The 20,561-nt window shown below is 40.2% G+C and overlaps 1 protein-coding gene across 8 annotated transcripts in view; it reads right to left on the reverse strand.

Annotated features, from left to right (window-relative positions):
* Positions 1–20,561, reverse strand: part of DENND2B (DENN domain containing 2B) — a 167,372-nt gene that overhangs the window by 43,923 nt on the left and 102,888 nt on the right. For all 8 annotated transcript variants that reach the window (XM_071558926.1, XM_071558928.1, XM_071558927.1 and 5 more), the window contains 4 exons: positions 19,109–19,245; positions 5,856–6,004; positions 2,915–3,130; positions 101–197 (listed from right to left, as the gene is read on the reverse strand). In XM_071558926.1, coding sequence (XP_071415027.1) covers positions 101–197; positions 2,915–3,130; positions 5,856–6,004; positions 19,109–19,245 — 599 coding nt within the window. The remainder of the gene's footprint in view (positions 1–100; positions 198–2,914; positions 3,131–5,855; positions 6,005–19,108; positions 19,246–20,561) is intronic.

The following is a 20,561-nucleotide window of genomic DNA, read 5'->3' on the forward strand; positions in this document are numbered from 1 at the left end:
AGCTCTAAACAAAGTAGAGTTCAGGGGAGATGTGGAGAAAAGAAGGGAATCTGTTAATCCATTCAAGTGGATTCACTGGACCATGATACTTGTACCATACCTCTCAGAGATGCTGTCTCAATATTGGACATAGAAAGCTTCTTCAGTCGTTTTTTTCCTCTTTTTGCACTGTAGATGGAATTGATTCTTTGGACAAGCTGCAAAATAAGAAAATGAGGAATCAGTAAGACTAAACATTTCTCTGCCAGGAGACTTTTAATTAAGCTATCCAAACAAAAAATTTGACCATGGATGATATGCCAGGTGAATCCCCAAAGCCTTTATCATTTCAAAGTGCATTTTGAATCCCAGTTGTTCAAATAACTTATTTCCAATCTCACTTCTTTGTCTATGAACATATTTTAAAAGCAATTAAATAGATCAGAATCTTAATCCCATTTTCAAAAATTCCATCGACATTTGCAATAAAAGCAACGAGACTGAAGATTCAAAGGTAGCTGTTATCCAACTTTGCCAAACTCTCATGGACCTGAAGATCATATTCTCATTTTGAAGACAAGAGTAAGGTATGTTAGCACCTCTCTGAACTGAGATTTTAGTGTGTTCAAATAAGCACAACGAGTTAGGTCTAACTTTTTAAAGGTTTTAAACATACAGAGTGAACCAGTTGCTTTGAAAATCCATGAAATTAGCTGAGGATCTGGCCCACACGGATTTCTCCTTCCCCCTTCCAACTCATCCTGTACTTACCTCACTTCAGAGATACTGTACCTACTGTCTTCAATTTTTTGTTTATCTACAAAAGTATTTTGAAGTTGGCTACTAGTGCTGTCTTTATCTGGCTCTACCATTAGCCAGAATTTTAAGTCCTGGTAATCATTGTGACTTTCCTTAGGGGAGGGCTAGTGCAGATAATAATTGTCTGCCAAAAAAAAATCTGAGATGATGGAAAATATTAATGAGATAACTTGTGTTTAGTGCCTTCAACAAGAGCTTGGGATTACTAAGAATTCGTAATTAAAGAGATTATTCTAAATTCTGGAGAGTCATAAATATGTACCAATTAATCTTCATAACATCTATTGAGTCAGGAATAGTCTATTTTTATTCCTTAGCAGTTTTATTCATAGAACTATAATGCATTTTACAAAAGCTGTTTCACCTCAGCTTGCAGAGAGAGTTAAACTCAGTGAGAGAGAAACTAATTTGCCAAGATACAGTAGAAGGCCAGTAAACAGATCACTGACTGGAACAAAACCTCATGCAACCCCTACGACAGAGGAAGAGGGTCTGGCCCAGAACAGTTTGAAGTGTTAAAATCCTCGCTTGTTCTCCCACTTGAAGCATTATCAGGGATTTTGCCTCTACATGCTGATTGATCCCTGTGCAACCCACCAGCCAAGCTCAGCTGAACTTCCCTGCTCGAAGCCACACACCTGGCTCAGCCTACTGGGAATCCTACAGCAGAACCAGCAGGATAAATCCTTGCCCAGCTCCTGCATGTGCACTAGCCCAGAAACTCCTGCAAGCAACCCTGGCATCAGGACCCAGGAGTGGGAGACCTTTTGGGCATTTTTCACTCCGGATGCTGTGCAGCTTGGCACATTGTCTGCTTGAGCTACTTCCTGAAAGGAAAAATGCCTGCACTATGCTGAGGAAAGCCCAGATCTTTAAAGTACTTGAGTATTGCTTTATGAACCATCACTGGGGGTGGTACAGAAGTTTCACAGGTTTTAATTTTTCCCTCTAATAACTAACATTTTCTCAATTAAAAAACCCTGATATTCTCCAGCAATATGTCATTCTGGGAGTTAAAGGAATAAAAAAACCCCCAAAATCATCACAAGAGTTATGACAAAACTGTGAACATTCAGATGCTGAAAACATAATTTCACATAAGACAAATATCTGTCTCTTCAATAAAAAAAATTGGGTATAAAACTAACAGCCAGACTTTCAAAGTTTTACACAAAACTAAGTACTGAGCTACTCTGTAAGTCACTATGTAAATTCCTCCATAGATGTATCCTCATTTGTGCAGTAAAACAATATATTCCAAGAAAGTAGATATTAAGGATGTAGGATTAATTTCCTCCCTAAACAGAATTTCTGACTAATTGATAGAAACATAAAAATGTCCCTCTAACCACAGTATTTATAGCTGTGTGCTTTAAAATATGCTCTCTAATAAGAACAGGAAAGAGTTGTATACAGAGTGAAAATCTACTTTGTTCACAAGCCAAAATTAAATATATTAGCAGTTCTCCCCCTCTCTCTTGCTATTGTACTAGAAAAAGTTTGTTGGCTTTTTTGGTTGTCACTTTGTGCCTTGGGGATTTTTTTACATTCCCTTTTGAGTTGGAAAACTTCTTGAAAAATGAAAAATTAAGTTTTACTTCAAATCAATCAAGACAACATGATGGGATAAGTTGTGAGTAAATGCAGGAAACACATCAGGTGAATAATAGTTATTTTCCTGAGACCAGAAAATAAATGATGGGGAAATAAACCACTTCAGATGCTGCTACATGTTAAAAATAATTTCTTGGTCATCACCCATTCAAAATCATGAAGTTATGTACACAACAATGCTCAGGTCCACAGAGCTCAAAGAAGAGTGTGGAAAGCAGAATTGCCTTGAAATCAAGCCTGTGCAAAGACAGCCATCAGATATTTGCTCCTCTTGGACCAGGGCAGCGTTATCCACTTCAAGGAAAGGGATTTTCATGGTATGGCTGTATGTAAAAACAGGAGTTTGCCTTAGCTCCTGACAGTTACTGTTTCTGTTTTGATCTAAATATTCCTTTAGGCTACAAAAAGATCTTTCAGTGATGGCTAAAGGCTGGATAGAACTTTGCGAGCTCTTGCAACAGGTGACCTGTGCTCACCATTAGCCTGATCACACTGCCAATACCTTTGGGATCCTCCTGGCCCGCCGTGTAGACAGCAGCTCACTTGCAGTGCTCAGGCTGTCCTCATTGAGGCTGGAAGGGGAGGAGGGGATGCCAAGCTGAGCCAGCAGCAGCATGTCATCGTGGCTGTGCCGCTTGGGCAGCCGTGGTAAGCGGTGGATCTTCCTTTCTGACCAGTTCCCGATGCGCAGAGACTGGCTGCTGGGTTTCGAGGGCAGCTGCAGGAACAAGAACAGCTTGAGCTCTTCTTCTCGGCAACACTTAGAGCAGGAGCAGCTGCCTGTGAGTCAGTGAGCAGTGGCTACACAAAGACATCATGCCAGGGGAGCCACTGCTCTGCAGGATGTGTGTGAAGACAGGCTTTAAGATCATGATGAAGGGTCAGGGGTCAATATCTAAGACTTTAAAGTTCAAAGCAAACAACAGTAATTTTGGCTCTGGTGCATTTCCCTGCACCCACATCACATGAACTCTATGAGCCTTAAAAATCTGACTAAAGGCTTTGCTGACATCAGGCCCCTGACCAAAGGGGCCTGGTCCATCTCTTTCACTTGCAGGAGTGAAAAATCAAGAGCAATTACACAATTCACTTTAATAGTCATTCAATGTTGAAGTAATAAAAAAATTAGCAAATTCATGTTATTTTATCCTAGAGAAAAAAGTATAGAAAAATCAAGCTTGTATTTTCATGATAAGAAGTTTTAAGATCTGCCAATGTGCAGAGATGCAGTTGCAGCTTTGTCCTGCATTCTCAAAGAATTCCCTTTAAAATGTGAAACTGTTACCATTGCAGGGGGGAAGGGGAAATCTCACTGACAGGATTAAGCACCAAGCAACATCTACTTTAAACTCTGGGTCTCTTTTGAAGCAGTTCCACAAGAAGCTCTGCCCTCTCAGGAAGGTTAATCAGTAGGTTGGCAGGGCCTGATCCCTTCCTTCTCCCAGACACAAATACTGTAAAGAAGCTTAATCAGCATGTCCAGGAAAAAGTATTATTATGTCAAATGTCTGTGAATTGGCATTTACTGATATTCTATCAGCAGTATTAAAAGTCCCATTTGTTGTACTTGGATGGCTTACTGATTACAGTGCCATACTCCCTGGGATTAAGCACAGGTGTTTCTCTGTGTGTGGGTTTTGCATCACAAATATATCATCATAAAATATTCTTTTCATATCTGATGACTTCAAAAACTGAAAATAACAAGTGAGAAAGAGGAAAACACAGTGGAATTCAAAATCAGTGTTTCTGACGTCTCTGCTTAACACAGATTAGCATGCCAGGAAAATCTACAGCAGTCTAGACTTTAATGGAAGAAGTTTTTTTGGATGATTATTGGAAGTCTGCTCACCTTCTGATCTCTTCCATCTTGTTTATCACCATCCATGACTGCAAAGTCATGGTGCTAATCCAGCTATGTTGCTATGATGGAAAAACTGGGTGATAAATCATTGCCAAACCTATCATTCTTCAGGAAATTCAGACTTCTATTTCTGGTCATTGAAGAATTACCCAGGCCCATAGCTGACCCGCTCTTAGTGCCTCTTCACTTCAAATATCAGCACAATGACAGTGCAATTATGGCAGGACTGACTGCTGGCAGGGAACTCTCGGCAGCATTTCAAAAACAAGCTACCAGAATAAAGACAGCCCTGTTGCAAAGATACCACAGAAAATACGTTTTTACTGAACAACTTCACAGAAGCTGTTTAAGTCTGTATATTCTTTGGTCACTCTGGGTTAAATAGAGAATACTGGACACTGTCTTACTATGGACCTACATGGTCCTACCCTAATGATCCACCCTCCTGGATCCTCTACATGCTACACAATTCCTGTTAACATGCACACAGACAGAAATAATTGTTATGCACCACATGTCTCTCACTGTGAGGTTGTCTTCAAGACTGCAGTTTCTGTTTCTCCTTATTCTGCCTGATTACTACTTTCCACTTGTTCCTTTTCCAGTACCTTTGCTAAAAAAGCATTCCCTGTTTTACCAGGGATGTGCTAGGATGCACACTAAGAATCCTGGTGATATTTCTTCTGTCTCTTGGACGGTGATGCTCGTGTGCATACAAAGTAAGTGAAAGAAAACATATTCAGTTTTGTTCTAGGTTGCTTTAGAAGACAAAATGTCAATTGTTGTGATGTTTTGTTTGACTTCAAATTTTCTACTGATTCAGTGCACAATGAAGTTCCTTTAAATGGGGTTTTGAATCTCAAAATTAAGTATGTGATGAGATTTATGTTTTTCTTATGAACACAATGATTCCATAACAACAAAGCAACCTGGCATTTCACAGTGTTCACAAAAAAATAAATAGACTTGCTTTGGAAAATTCACCACAAAATGGAAAGTCTGCAGAGCTTCTTATCTTTCATTTTATGCTGTAAACGCAACTTATACAGCCTTGTTAAATGCAGACACTCAGGTTTTTCTGATTATTTTGTTATTCATTTATTTATTGAGGGGACATACTTGGCATTCTCTGTTTTACAATAAAACATGCCACACTACAAACTTCACATGAGCAAAGTCACAACAGGCCTCATGGAGCAACACATAGGCAAAATTAGCAGCTGAAGTTTCCCCTCCTGCCCCTGCTTAGAAGCGCAGCAGCAAATACAGAGGCAATTCTCTAAGAGGTGCAGCCATACAAATAATTTGGGTCCCGATTCAAGTCCACAACCAACCGATGGAAGGATACTGCTTAAAATCCTAGGGCCACAGCCAGCACAAAGAGCCATCAGCATCTGCAGCCCTGGGAAGCCGAGCTACAGCTGCCAAGAGCAATCCCAGCACCGACTCATGCACTTGGTCGCACTCTTTTTCCAAATACCCTTTATCATCCAGTACAGCTGCTCTTCCTCCTATGCCACTACTGATTTCCTTTCAAAAGCTTTAAATAAGCTTCAAGCACAGAAAGAAAGGCTGTTACCTGGGGAGGTGCTGTGTATTTCCTGTTCTGTGGCGTCCACATCCTGTGCAAAGAATCCAGGGAATTCTCGGAGAGCTGATGGGATTTTCGGCCCGCGTGACGGCCCTTCAGCTCCACATCCTCGTACGGGTTTTCCTTGGGTGACTCGCCTTCACGTTTGGGTTGGTTTTTTTAAGGAAAGAAAAACAGACAGGAATGTAAAATTAGAAAAAATAAAAAAAAATCATGTGAACCAAGTGAAAGGCTTTTAGAAAAGCTCCTCAGCTTTCAGCATGACTCATCCCTCTAGCTGCAGCTGGAAGTATTTGGAAGAGAACTTGGCTATGGGGTCGCAAGTTTCTTTGGATTTTTTTTTTTACTGCCTTCTTTTTTATTCTTAAATAAAATGCGAAGATTTCACAAGATGTGCTTCTGAGCATCTGCAGCTGTGGAAAATTTATTGATACATAAAAGCTAAGGCACTTAACTACTTTAAAGTGTATCAGTAGATTTTATAAATCTGTAACAGCCACTCAGAGGGTGAAATGAAGACCAGTAAATAACCATTCTCAACATACCACCCTTACACACAATAAGACAGCTCTTATTCAATGCTACCTTCATTTTTCTCTTCTCCTGAGGGAGGGCAAATAAACACTTCAGCTCAGCAGTGCCAAGAGAGAAGATTGAATGTAAAAGGGGGAGAATTTCTGTCCCAGCCACACTGCACCTTCAAAGTGTTCTTTAAAAAGCATACCATGTTTTCAAATTAGGCAGCTATTTACTTCAAGTTATGTAAAATTCCTATCTCCTGGAAGGAAACTCATCCTTCTAGTAATGTATAGAGGCTTGAACAGTTATTCATTAAGTATGACATAAATGAAAAGTACATCAAAAAGCAAACTTTGAATTTTAAGCATTTGAAAATCAGAACCAAAATTTACAGTCTGGATTTAAGGGAGATCCAATACCCACCATTTCACAGCTCCTGAATTTAGCAAACCTGTCACTGAACTAAGTAGCATGAAGATGAATGACTGCCATCAACAAAATTATCATTTTGTATCCTTTTTTTCAGACACATGAAAATCCACAGTTGATTTAGAACTTCAGGTTTATCAAACAAAGGGTCCTTCCTGTTTTCCAACCATCTTAAGCAGAATATCATCTCCAAAAAAAGTAATCTACTCCAATTCAAGACTTGAATTTACAGAAACTTGAAATGTACAGGAAGTTCAAAGCTTCTAATCCAACTTGCTTTTGGTTTTATATCTATAGATAACTCTGTATCTACATTATTATATATTAAAACCCCATGTTTTTAATACACTATGTATTGAAATACAAGCTACATAATATAAGAAATTCAGATTTTACTACATACTGGGTCAATTAAGAATTGAGGACAGAAAGCTGCAGCATAGTTTATTATTCCCACTGTTACAAAAAATATTCACAGCATTTAAAGGGATGACAGGTGAGTCATAGGTGTTTTCAGTGAGAGGAAGGCTGGGGATCAACATTCAGTCTATGTGACTGCCAGCTATTCTGTTCTAGACAGAATATTACATTTCCTTACTGAACAAAAGAAAATAAAAGTAGTTTGTGCGTTCTACCTTATTGTTGATCCTGGAAGCATGAGACTGCTTGATTCATCAATTATCACTGCAAGAACTTTTGCTGAACAAGTTCACATATTCACAATACAAGTAAAAATACAGTTTTGCTTCAAAAGTGCATCCTAATAAGATTTCTAGTCAAATATAAGCACAACAGTGAATGTTTTAGCTTTGTTTTCATTAGAGGCCTGAATCACTACTGCTCTTGAAGAATGTTTGAAGTGGCAATCGCAGCTTATTATTTTATCGAGAGGGAATCTGATTCCAGAGGCTGCACTATCATCATAGCCAATTCACATGCCACATGGAAAGAACACTTTCAGGTGCATGGGGTACACAAAGGAAGACCTTTTGATGAACACAATGAACAGGATAAATCTTAAACAAATATTCCTTAAAAAAAAGTAAAGCTACAAATGTCCTGGGAGGGCTGTGGAATTGATTGATTCCTTCTGTGGGAAATAAAATAGATAATGCACACTGATTCTGTTATTTATAAACTCTAGAGCTCTAGAGTTGATAATCATAACAATGATAAATAGTCAAATTTGCTACTCACAGCTAATTGGGCTGTATAGCATAATAAAATTTCTTGTAAGCCCAAGTCAAGTATAGGTCAAGCAAGCATTTTGGAATGGATTAACAGATTTCAAAATATCCACCTACATGAGACAGTGCTCAAACATGCACTTCCTTGTGAAAACAAATGTTATTGTACTAGTCTGCAGAGTATCCAAACTTCTGAGAAGAAAGAAGTCCATCAGTGAAAACTTTTTTACAATGTAAAGCATTTATAAATTTTAGAGGGATTCCCTTTCAAGACACAATGTAAAACAGAATTGCTTGAACCCAGTGAAGTGCAACATAACTAATGCTGATATGAAATATGAAGTATAGCAATGGGCCTAGAGAAGTCCTGGACGAGAGAAGAGGGAGGAGCAAGGAACTATGAGCAGAGGCTGCTTTTCTGAGTCAGATTCTCTACTAAAAGAGATCTTGGGCCAAATTCCTCTTCAGTGTAATGTGAAGGTCAGAGAAGACACCACAGGGATTTTAACTCTTTCCCCTGGAGCTGTGAGAGCTTCTTCAGCAACTGGTTTGCTGCTCAAGAAGTCTTGTTTCTATTATTTTTCTTATTTGCTTAAAAGCAAAATTATTTCAGGGTGTTTGTGGGGTTTTTTCACTTTTTTTTTAAGAATAAACTCCTTCCACACTAAATCTTCAATAATGAAAGAGCCCAATCAATCAGAAACAACCTGGGTTTGCTGACTTGACATTTGAATTAAGTATTTGGTTCAAGCAGTGAACTAGAAGAGAGTTTATTTGTATATGTCTTCTGCTTTGATCTCTGCATTTCTCCTCAACAATACCACTTCTGTAGTCCCAAAACGCAGTCAGGGAATGTTTGCAAGCTGCAGTGCTTTGGCTTTCATTTGGATTTGCTAAAAAAGGAAAACATATTTACAACGAAAGAGCAAGGAAACATCTTTGTTCCTGCCATATGGATGTCTCTATTAGAAGCCAAAAGGAGAAACATTATGCAGTATAGAGACCAGGCTATTCTTAATGAGGCTGATCCAACAGCCACACATGACAACAGCAGATTATCACTGACTTCAAAGGAGGCTGAATCAGACCCCCAGAATGCATATGGTAACTAACAGTAAGTCTGGAAAATACTGTCTCTAATCACCAACCCTACTCCCAGATCAGTTCCCTTTATAAGCATTTTTTTCAAGTTTCCCATTCTCTTGAATTCTGCGCACCAAACTGCTGAGTTAACATGAGGCATTTATCTACACAACATTTATCTTCAGAAGATCTCATAGACAATTTAATGAGTGGTCCATCATGAAAAGAAAAGAAAAAAGAAAGGAAAAATAAAAAAGGGTAAAATAACCACTGATATTTTTAAAAGTCCTGAGGAATGCAGTGCCTTGAGCTTAAGCATCAATGAATTTCCTCCAGGGGTTGCAGTTCCTCACTGTCAGCCCCACTGAGTCCTGAGGCAGCACACAATGTTCCTCTACTCAGCCTCTCACACGTGGCAAATGGGAAGCAGAGGCAGACTCAGCAAGCCTGTCTCATGCTTAGAAAGGAGTGAAATATAAAGCTGAGGGGAAAAAAATAAAGCAGCAGGCAGACAGTTCTCTATAAATGGCAGAAAGCAGGGAAATGCATCATTTCTTTCTAGATGGGAGAAACAATTATCAGAGGAATTAAGTGATTCGCCAAGTGCTGATTATAACTCGAGCCTTTTGCACTGCCAGGAAGTGAGAAGCAGCAAACAGGTATCAGCAAGGGAAAAGGCTCATCAGCTTGTTTTAACTTGGGTGCCTAAACTGGGAGCCATCTCTCACAAAGGAGATACTGAATCCAAAGGGCGATGCTGAGTGCCCAAGCTAAGAGCCTACCAACCTTTTCTTCTGGACACATAGAAAGCCCAGACTCCTGATTTACATGGCCAAGTTAGACAGAGTTATCACCTCACAAATGACAAAATGTGTATTTCCTGCATAATGGAGCACGTGCAGAAAATATAGGACAATTAATGTATTTTACATTATAATAAACAGGGAGATGAAGGCTTCAGCTGACATCCAAAGAGAGAACTGGGGGAAAGCAGCACATACTGCTCCAAAGGCAAGGGGCTGGAAATAGTGGCAATAAATGGGCAGGAAGAGAGGCCAAGATAAGCAGAATCAGGACGGAATAATAGACAAGTAGAAACAGCCAAGTGATCAGCCTGTAAGAAACTCTGGTGGTTGTGGTAACCTTTTACATTGTTTCTGTAACAACTGACACGAGATGTCACATCAACTCCTTTACACACACAATCCCTCGGATGGCACCTACTACACACAATCCCTCGGATGGCACCTACAAATCCTTGAACTACTTTTTCTGCCCTCTGCCCATGACCTCTGTTCAGCTGTGCATAAAGCCCAACTCATCCAGATCATGCACATTTGGTGCACTCAAACTCTTGCAGAAGATTAAAATTAAATACCACTGGGCAAGAAAGAAGCAAGCAGAGAAGGGTGATTGGAGAATTCTTTTTTTTGTTGTCATTGAAGAAGGAGGAATGGGAGCAAACCTCTGAGGGCAAGCACTGTGTAAGGGAACAGCAAAGCACCATGCAGACGTACAGCTCTCTGGCATATCTGGGCACTAAGTCCAAGGAATTGCCCAGTGGTGAGAATCCATTTGTGCCCATTGCAGTGTGTGTGCATTGCTCATTTGTTTTAGTCATTAAATTACACAAACACGGATTCGCACCACCAGTGCTGGAAGAAAACTGAGCCACTGGGATGTTTATGAGCATGTTCAGATCAAATGGATGAAACCCACAAAATCTCCATACTCTCATAAAGTATCTGAGCTTAGCTCTTTAGTACATAGATGAGCTCTTTCAACATCAGAGAAGTTGCAACTGTGCATCTCAGCTGGGGAATTTACCCCAGGAATCTGCAGAAGAGGAGCTATTTCAATATCAAATTACAGTTAAACACATTATAGCTCCTTTGAAAAGCTATTGCTGAATAGTACTAAGTTACAGACCATAACCTGCTTATAGTTCTATTGCCCAGTGTATCAGCTCAGTACCAGGACAAGTAGTAGAGTGTCTGAAACATGGGAAGTGACAAGGTTACTTTTTGAGCCCTGGTGCATGGATTTTGTAGTCAACAGCCTGTGCTTTCTGAACTTCTCCAGTTCTGCTTTGTCTTGCAGTAAGCAGAAAAAACACTGCAGATCCTTTCAGCTTCCTGCTGTCTCTGCAGGAACTGCAAGACCTTAGGACTGTAATCATAATGAAGCATGGGGGAACAGAATTAGCATGGCTCATAAATGAACAAGAAATTTCACCCCCATAAATTACCCATTTACCACTCATTCCAAAGTCATGTGCACAAAAACATCTGATGAGCAACTGTTAGCACAGCACAGCATCAGCATGCCTAAACTGTCTGCACTTCAGAGATTTAACCCTGCTGACTTCAACAGCCTCTGAATTTAAAGTAGGATTTGGGAGAGCAGTCTCATGGCTATTTTCCTGTGTTTTACTAGCTTGCAGCATTCACTAGAAAAGCAGGCAATAAAGCCAACAGATACTGTCAACTAGAAAACCAGGCAATACAGCTGACAGAGGCTCTCACAAGAGGCTGTAGTGGATGGTATAATGATGAGACAGACTCCACAGAGAAAACTGAGATCTAAATAGAGCATGAGATGATTATTAAAAATAACTGGAATCCATATATTCCAATGTAACAACAAAGCAGCAGGCTGATTGTCAACAGGATCAGCTAAAGTATTTGGCTTTTCTTTGACAGGCCCATATGGATGCTGTTTGATTTAATGTGCTCTGGCTGCCATTACTCTACAGAGTCTATTATTAAATTTGCCACTATTACGTTTTCAAAAATATTATGTGCTTTTTACACTGTGACAAGCAGACTGTGGGTGCAGAAGAAGACAGGAACATACAATTCCCTGATCACTGCCTGTACCATCATTTTGTATCAATCCTAGCTCTGTCTTTCACTAACAGCTGTGCAGAGACCTGAGAAAGGGTCTGACTGAAACCCCAAAATGTTTTAAGAGAAGCAACTAGCACAGCACTGCTGGCAGAGTTGTAATCTCTCCCAAGGTTGCTTCAGCTTCACAGCAGCTCAATTTCAGTTTCTCCTCTAATTGTATAACCATTTTGATGTGAGATGACAATATGACAGACTATAATGTGCTACAAAAGTATGACAGGCAATAATGTGGCATGTGAAGATGGGATTTTATTTGAAAGAACAGCTCATTGTCTTTCTAACCTTTTCCCACATTTTCTGGAAAAACTTTGCAAATGTTTTAATTTGAAATAAATGTCAAGCTGGAGCATCTTCCACCTGGACCTCAGTCACCATTTCTGCAGCTCTTGTCACACAGCGTGAAGGATTCAGTAAAACAGCTAAATCATCCCACTTTGTTACATGACGTTCACTACATCGAATTTACACAAGAATTCAAAAAAACTAAGTGATTTAGGAGAGACAAAGTGCCTTACCACCAGAGATAAAGCAAGTGACATGCTGTTCTGGATTCCACAGTCCTAACGTTTTAGGCCATTCCCTCCACACTCAGGATCTTGCTTGTAGGTCCACATCTGCCTATTTTAACTGCTCAGGTACTCCCCTGGGTTAGGCTGCCTAACACTCCACTTAATAATGCTGATTTGAGACATATTGCTCCATCTCTTGTTAGTTCTGACATACTGGAAATCACTTAGAGACCCAGACTCCTCTGTTCTCAGCTCTCTGGAAGGGACTGTATTTGCCCAGGTACAACAAAAATCTGACACGCAGTAATTTCAACAAAAAATGGCTACACCAAAAGAAGGACATTTTGCTTTCTGAGTACCTGAAACCTATACAGAAGACATATATGATTTTATTATGAAGATATGATTTTACTCAAAACTAAACCAAACCAAACAAACAAACAAAGAACTCCCAAACATTTCTAGACCTACTACCAACCCAACAGGTTTGAGGTTTCATAATTATTTATTTTTCTCTTAACTCTCTGATTGTGAAGAAGGCCCATGCAAACCCAGAACTAGTTGTCCTGTTTTAGTAAGTAGAAGTAAACAAGGAGATGATTCTCCCAAACTGAAGTGATACTCAAACTGACAGATGAAAACAGTTAAACAATTGTGTATAACTACAGTTGCACTTTTCAGTCACCTTTGGTGTCAATTGCAACAAAATTCAGTTATATTATATACCCCCTACAGAAGCACAGTGATTAAGTTGCTATTTTCAGTCTACCTTCTCTTAAGGTGCAAAAAAATCTTTCTAGAGAAGCATCCAGCTATTGAAAGGGCTCAAAATCTCCTAACTATGACACTAAACTGGTCCAGAGAGCAGAAAGGTGCATAAGAACCCCTCCCCAAGAGAGCCAGCTACCCCCAGGACAGCAAATTGCAGGACACTCCCAAAAGGAACCCATCAGCAAGATCCCATTCTAAAATTCATCCTGCTTTTAGAGATTCCATAGCAGTGTTTCTGAGACATTGCTTTACTTTCTAGATTGCTTCAGCTCTAGCTGCCAAAGCAGATATGGTAGCTGTCAGCAGATGCTTCTTCAACTGCCTTAGTTCTTCTGTTTGCCTCCTTTTCTCACTCTCCCCCCTCCACACAGATTTCCCACACAATTTAACTTTTATTTAAAGTCAGCCTGACATAATCTGATTCAGCTGAGTGAAAGCTTCACAGAATCCTGAAGAGTGTTCTGACTGGCTTAATCAATTACTTCTCAACAGACATTAATACAACCCAAGATAGGCCTGAACCCAAACTCTGCCCCCATACATTTATATCTGAGTTGGTAAGAAGTCTGTGTCCCCATCAAGAATGTGTGACTGACTCTATCCTTGTCAATGGACCACACAGATGTGTGGAGATGTGGAGATAGGGAGAAATGAGGAGAAGATGGAACCGAGTTCCAAGGCAAGCTTTCAAGCTGGTCTCTATCACCACAGACAATATAAAAACACCAAATCCAAAGGGCTGAGTTCTTTTAGAACTTAACTGTTGAATCCCAGCTTTAAAATAAAAACATTTCAATTTTTATCTTTGCATAATAACCATGGCATTGCCCAGAAGAACAATTTTTTCCCAGGAATTTGTGTCAGTTGCCTGAACCATATGCTTTTGACTATCCTCTAGTCTGGGTTGTCTGTGCCTCTGTAACAGCGAATGCATCTGCCCAAGTTCACATTCCAGCTGCTCAAGTCTCCTTGGAAAGAGCATTTCCTCAGACAGTAGGTATTTGATGGACTTCATCCACCACAGTATATCCCACAGTGTCAGCTGAAAACACACCTGCATTTTAATGACCAAAGGAGCCCCATGCTGCTGGCTGTATCAACTGCAAGGTTAAAGGAGAGTCACATGTCTAGCAGTCTACACATCACTCGGACCTTCCAGCAAGAAGCTCCAGCAAGTTTTGGCACCAACACCTATCATGCTTTTGGCACACCACCTAAAGAGCACTCAAAAACGCTCCCGGGACTCTAAAAGAGGTTAATATATTAGTGCCGTCTTTCATGTTAATTAACAGAGTTCTAAGAGCTTTTTTTGACCGTTGCAGTTTAGTGAGCAGGCACCAGTCTTGCACATGAGGCAGACAGAATGGAAATCTTACTGGGGCAAGGCCTCTGTGCATTATATGTGTCTTAACTAAGCCCATTGTTACACAAACTGTTCTTACTGCACCATTAAGGAACTACATTCATCAGAAGACAAATAATCTGACACTCACAGATCTGGGCTATGTTCTGAATAGGCCACTTATGACTTCAAAAATAGCAGAGAGGCAAGAAACCCTGTTAGACACAAATCTTCAGGGAAGAAAAGTATTTTAATCACTTTGATTCTTCTGGGAGGAAAAAATGTGTTAAGTGAGGGCCAGGCAGCTATAAAAGCAAATGGCTTTTGCCTGGGCAGGGCAAATGGAGCTGTGTGACATTAAATTAAATATTCTCAATCTATGATACAACACACAGAGCCCAGCTGAACAGCTGAGTCAAGCCATTACACCTACACATCTCTGTAGTGTCCTCTTGGAGGAAATCTCCACCTGTTCTACTGCATCCAGCACTCTGAGGAGCTGGAGAGTAAGAAGGCTTGATTTTTCAAAGATTTTGTTCAATACATTTAATATCTAAATTGAGTCAATTTCTCTCACAAACTGTAATTTACCTAGCTTTACTAGATTTTCAAAAATTAAACTTATGCCCTTAACCTTGATTTCACTTTACTCATTTTGTAACAACCATAACAAATGCTTTCTTCTAGATGTCAGGTGAAAAATGCCCCAGAGACACAAGACCTTAAATAACAGTATTAAACATCTCAACTGCATTTTAGGAGAACAGACTGGAAAACTGAAACCGTGTGGTACATATGATAGGAAATGCTGTTGTCCACAAACACAGCAGAAGCAACCATCTCAGACATCTCTTAATACTGTGACAGTTTCTTGAATTCACACAAAGCCAAGCATGGTTTCCCCAACCGGATTCATAAAGCCACATCAATTTTGGTCTGATTAAAGGCTCATTCAAAACCACAAGAAGCAAAACAATGTTAAGTTTACTATGACTGCCACATTCCTGTGAGTGCTAGTACAGAAGATGAATGAAGTCCGCATGGTTCCTTGCACATGGAATACAGCTCTGATTTATATTAGGAATGTGCACCCCTTTATACAACTGCTGCTTGATTAATGTAGAATGGATCATTATGTTCCCATCCAACACCTGTCTTGAACTTAACACGCAGGTATTTCATCTATTAAAGTCTACAATAATATTACAAAATTAAAGAAAGTATCTGGGTTCATGATGTCACTGGATTTCAAACCACAATCATTTTTTGTTTCAATATACATTAAAGCTTCTTTAAAAAAAAAAAAAAAAAAGTCAGCTCTCAAGATAAACTGACCACAGCAGTTAATTGTTGCCCTGGTCATTAAAGATGGAAACAGTGCAAGGGCACTAGGAGTAAGACAAAAGTTTAGTGTGCATATTCATCACATGAGGAAGCCATGTAGTAACCAAAAAACCAGTTACTTCAGTCCTAGCAATTATGTGCTTAGAAGCTGCACTAGTCTGTTAGAGCACTCAGTACCCCACACACAGTAACTTGATATATACTTTTCAGAAGATATCCTCTAACAGATAATTCACAGCTTATCCACAGCCCTGCTGTGTTTTCCAGTCAGGGATGGATGTCCTGCTGAGAGACACCAGACAAGGGGACATGGTGACAGACAGGAGAGCTGGGCCTCTGTGCTGTGGGACTTCAGCAAACTGAAGGAATAGCTTGTGAACTTGAGGGAGTTTAGGAAGGACAAATCCAGTCCCACACAGGTATCAGAGTAGCCTCACAACAGTGTAAGCCAGGACAAGGAAGGTCAACCACACCTTGGTCTCTACCAGCAAGTCATGGAAAGTGGTAATTGCCTTGTATTTGTCCCTTGCAAGGCCACACCTGGAGTATTCACAGTACCAGAAAGACATCAACAGACTGGAGATAGGCTGGAGCAAGGCTACTAAGACGATTGAGGACTGGAGTGCATGACATGAGAGAACTGGGACTGTTAAGCCTAGAAAAGTCTGGGGATAACCCAGCTGCTGTCTGCCACTACCTGGAATGGAAAATGGAAAAGATGGCATCAGACACTTCTCAGAGGTGAAAGGACAAAGGACAATAGTCACAAATATCAACAAGGAGAATGCAGACTGGATAGAAAGAAATATTTATTCACAGTAACATCAAGAAAAAATTCTTCACAGTGGAGGGTAAGCAGTGTAGCAAGCTGCAGAGAGGCAGTGAAGCCATCCTCCTATGGGAATTGGAAAACTCAACCAGATGTAGTCCAAAGCAACCTGACTTAATGTTGAAACAACTAACCCTGCTTTGAGTACAGATTGGACCAGCTGACTCCAGGGTCCCTTCAAACCTGAATTTTACGATTCTGTCTCACAGTGTTTAGAACATTACTCAAGATTCACAACTTTCTTTTCTTGTGTCTTAGCATTTACTAACATTAAAAATTTTAATTCCAAGGGGAAATGACCCACTTTACTAAGTTTATTACCAGGGCAACCGTGTTTTATTACCTACAAGCGTTTAGGGAGGCAGGGAATTCAACAAGGTATAGAAAAAAGACCCACCACCACCTCTAGAGCAACTATTTGCAAGGAAAACCTGAAGCACAGTGACAAGTCCTTTGCAGCTTTGAAGCAGATGTAGATCTATAAAATAAACTCACTCTTACAGACACCTGGTTTGCATGAGTACAAAAGTGCTACTTAGAGACTGGGATCTAGCACTACTGGTATAAATTATGCAGATGTAATACACAAAACTACAATCATTTCTTTAAAGCTGGAGATCAAACCACTTTGGCTTGTCTTTAATCATGCTTGACAGTTTATAAGAATTATACTGATTTGGTATTCCCCCTGCACTGCCCGTATTGAATGAAGTGCTTGAAAAGAGGTTGTTAAAAAGCAGTACAAAACAATGAAGTTCTGTGTTTGTCCACAGATCTGAAATTTTGCATTCTCTTCCCACTGCCCTGCCAAAATGCCCAAATTATAGTCTGTAGGGAGCTCCTTTATAGTTCCCATGAGCTGGAAGAGCCCATTATGATTTTGTTTTACTGAACCCAAGACTTCATCTCATTTGAAGAAAGCTTCTTACCAGTCCTGCACATTTTATTTTGAGATTTAACAAACCAGAGCAAGGAAAAGAAGCATTACCACCCAACATCTGGCAGCACACTGACAAATCCTGAGAAAATATGAGCACTGTAGCTAAGACACAGTACATTTTCAAGTGTGAATTGAGTGGTGGTCTGTCATGAGAAAGGCTGATGATAACATAAAGATGCTTTCCACAGAGAAAAACTTTTCCGTATCCAGAAACCTCCCATTTTTACTAACAGACACTGAAAAGGAGCATTTTCTTCTGTTCTGAAAGGACTACTTTGGATGGCATAGAGGAAGACTACAGTTGACAATGGAAAGAGTAAATTCCTGTTTTCACTGAGGATGACAAGCCAGAGACAAAATTTGGGTATGACAAAGAGCCTCAGGCTGCAATTTGTGGCCACTGTTCTTGACTGTATCAACTGATAAGAGCAAGAGAAGTTTTGTTCTACTATCTTTGTTTGCCCTTCAAACATTTGTAAGCACTACTAGAGCAACTTGTTACCAGACTGAACAAGCCCAGCTTGTCAGTGTCTCTTCAGAGGACATGTGCTCTAGGGTCCCTGACTATTTTGGTAGCCCTCCAGTTTTCAGTAAACAAAGATTCATTGTTCAAAGTAAAATGAAGTCCCCTTTGTATCTGCTGTAATAATATAACACTGAAAGAGTTAAAAACAATGCAGATATTCATCACTTGTGTGGAAAATCTGTGCTCTGAAGGGCTGCCCAATTTTCGGTAATTATAACAACTATTTTTTGATGTTAAAAGAATGTATGCATGGGCCATACATTTCCTTCTAAGACCAAAAGAAACATGTTTTTCTTATGAAGCTTAATCAAAACAGTGTTTTTTGTTGTGCATTCCTGACGTTTGTATAGCTGAAGGAAATTAATTCTTCTTTAACCAGCAACTGGGACTTAGGGAATACCAGGAACAGTGCTGCAAACAACTACTTTGGGACAGTCCACACTGGAGTCCTGAAAAGTTCAGCCTGACCACACAAGGCCTCTGAGGTTAATCTTGCTATTGAATAGCTTTGTAAACACTGTCTCAAGTGCAGTTCTTTGCATTTTTACACCACTCAAGGCTGCAAGCCAAGGCCTTGATAAAAAGAATTATTTGGTTCTTGAAAAGCATTGGCAAAAAGCAGACCAGTCTATTTCCAACGGTACCCAATGAAGTCTAAAAGAATCAAGAGTTCCTGCATGCGGAATGAGAGTTAAATTTGCACTGAAGGATCAAACCCATTTACCCTCCATTAAATCTCTCTTCACTGACAGCACTGAGTGCTCCTGCACAGGGTACATGTTCAACAACACATGGCCTGCCCACAACCACTCAACATCCTGCTGTGAGCCCATGTACTGCAGCAGCTTCTTACCTACAATGTCTTCATAGGCATTTTCTTCTAAAGTGCTCTTGGATCCAAATTTATGCTGGCTCTCAGTCCCGTTTTCAGTCGGGGAGGGAGGGTACAGGGATTGCAGACTTGAGGCATCCTCAAACTCATAAGATTTTCTGAAGTTTAAAACAATAAGTAATTAATAACTGTAATGCAAAATTATTCAAACATTTAGATGAGTGTTTGCTGAGAAATATATATAAAATTAACCACAACAACAACAAAAAAATCACATATCATTCTTTAGGGACTAACTTTTAGAGGATCCTAAGTTCTGTGCTCACAGCAGTCTCTAGTATAGCCACCTGTGGCACTTTTATGAGGTTGAAAGTATTGATATCCCCATTATGCAGATGGGGAGAAAATACCAAGAAAGTATGTGATATTTTTCAAAGTTTACAGAGTACATTAGCAGCATGGTCTTCAGATTAGAAATTGCTTTTCTCTTGCCAAGGTCTTCAGAAACATATGGCCCTCTCTCCTCAAGAAAGACATATCTCTGAAAAAGGTTGTCCACTCTTTGTTCTGGGAGACACAGCCCTTAGTTCAACACCACTCACATGTCTTGAACCTTCAGATAATGCTCCTGCACGGAGGTCAGGGTACAAATGCCAAAGACAGACTCATGTGAAAGTCACCCATTTCCCTTACACTGTGACAAGCACTGGCAACAAAGGACAATTGAGGAAATTAATGTTCTCTGGGGTGAATAAGGAATTCAGGCTGATGGCTCAGGGCCTGAAGGTCTGACCTTTCTGGCAGGAAGGTGAGGACCAGCTGGGTCAGATGAACCATAGAATGTGTCTCCCACCTGGGTACTTAAAGGAGGGGGTGATTCACCATCTCCCATCTGCACCTGCCCCCAGTGGTGCTGAGCAATTCAAGAGGAAGAGCATGAGTCCTCCCTACTCCAGTTTACTTGTTCCCTCAGGCAGTATCTATACTGAAGCTGTGGAAGGTCCTTGACTCGCAGTGCCAGCTATACTGGGGCTGGCATTCACTGGACTGATTTACTGCTGAGGATGAAATGGTAGCTCAGGTCAGAGCATAAGTCCTGTGGTACAGTAAGGCTGGCAAAGACTGCTGATGTCCATAATTCATGCACTGAGACTCAAACTAGATTAAGTCATCCTGCCATCAACTCCGTCCTTCTTCTTCCCAGCTGGAATGAAGCTTGTTACAACATATCTATATGGCAGTGACAGTCTCATGGGATATACTTCAGCCGTGAATAGGCTCCAGTATCCCTACAGGTAACACAGTGATATCATACACTGCATTTGACAAGTGCATTTCCTATTTGTCTGCTGGAGCAGACTTACATTCTGGATCAAGCTTAGGAGCCTCCTCTCTCCTATCTCTAATCTTCAGAATATCCAGGTCCAAGTAACACACATCACGATTGCGGCAACAATCTGTGCATTTCAGATCC

This window comes from Pithys albifrons, chromosome 6 (assembly GCF_047495875.1).
Source record: "Pithys albifrons albifrons isolate INPA30051 chromosome 6, PitAlb_v1, whole genome shotgun sequence".
Taxonomy (NCBI): Eukaryota; Metazoa; Chordata; class Aves; order Passeriformes; family Thamnophilidae; genus Pithys; species Pithys albifrons.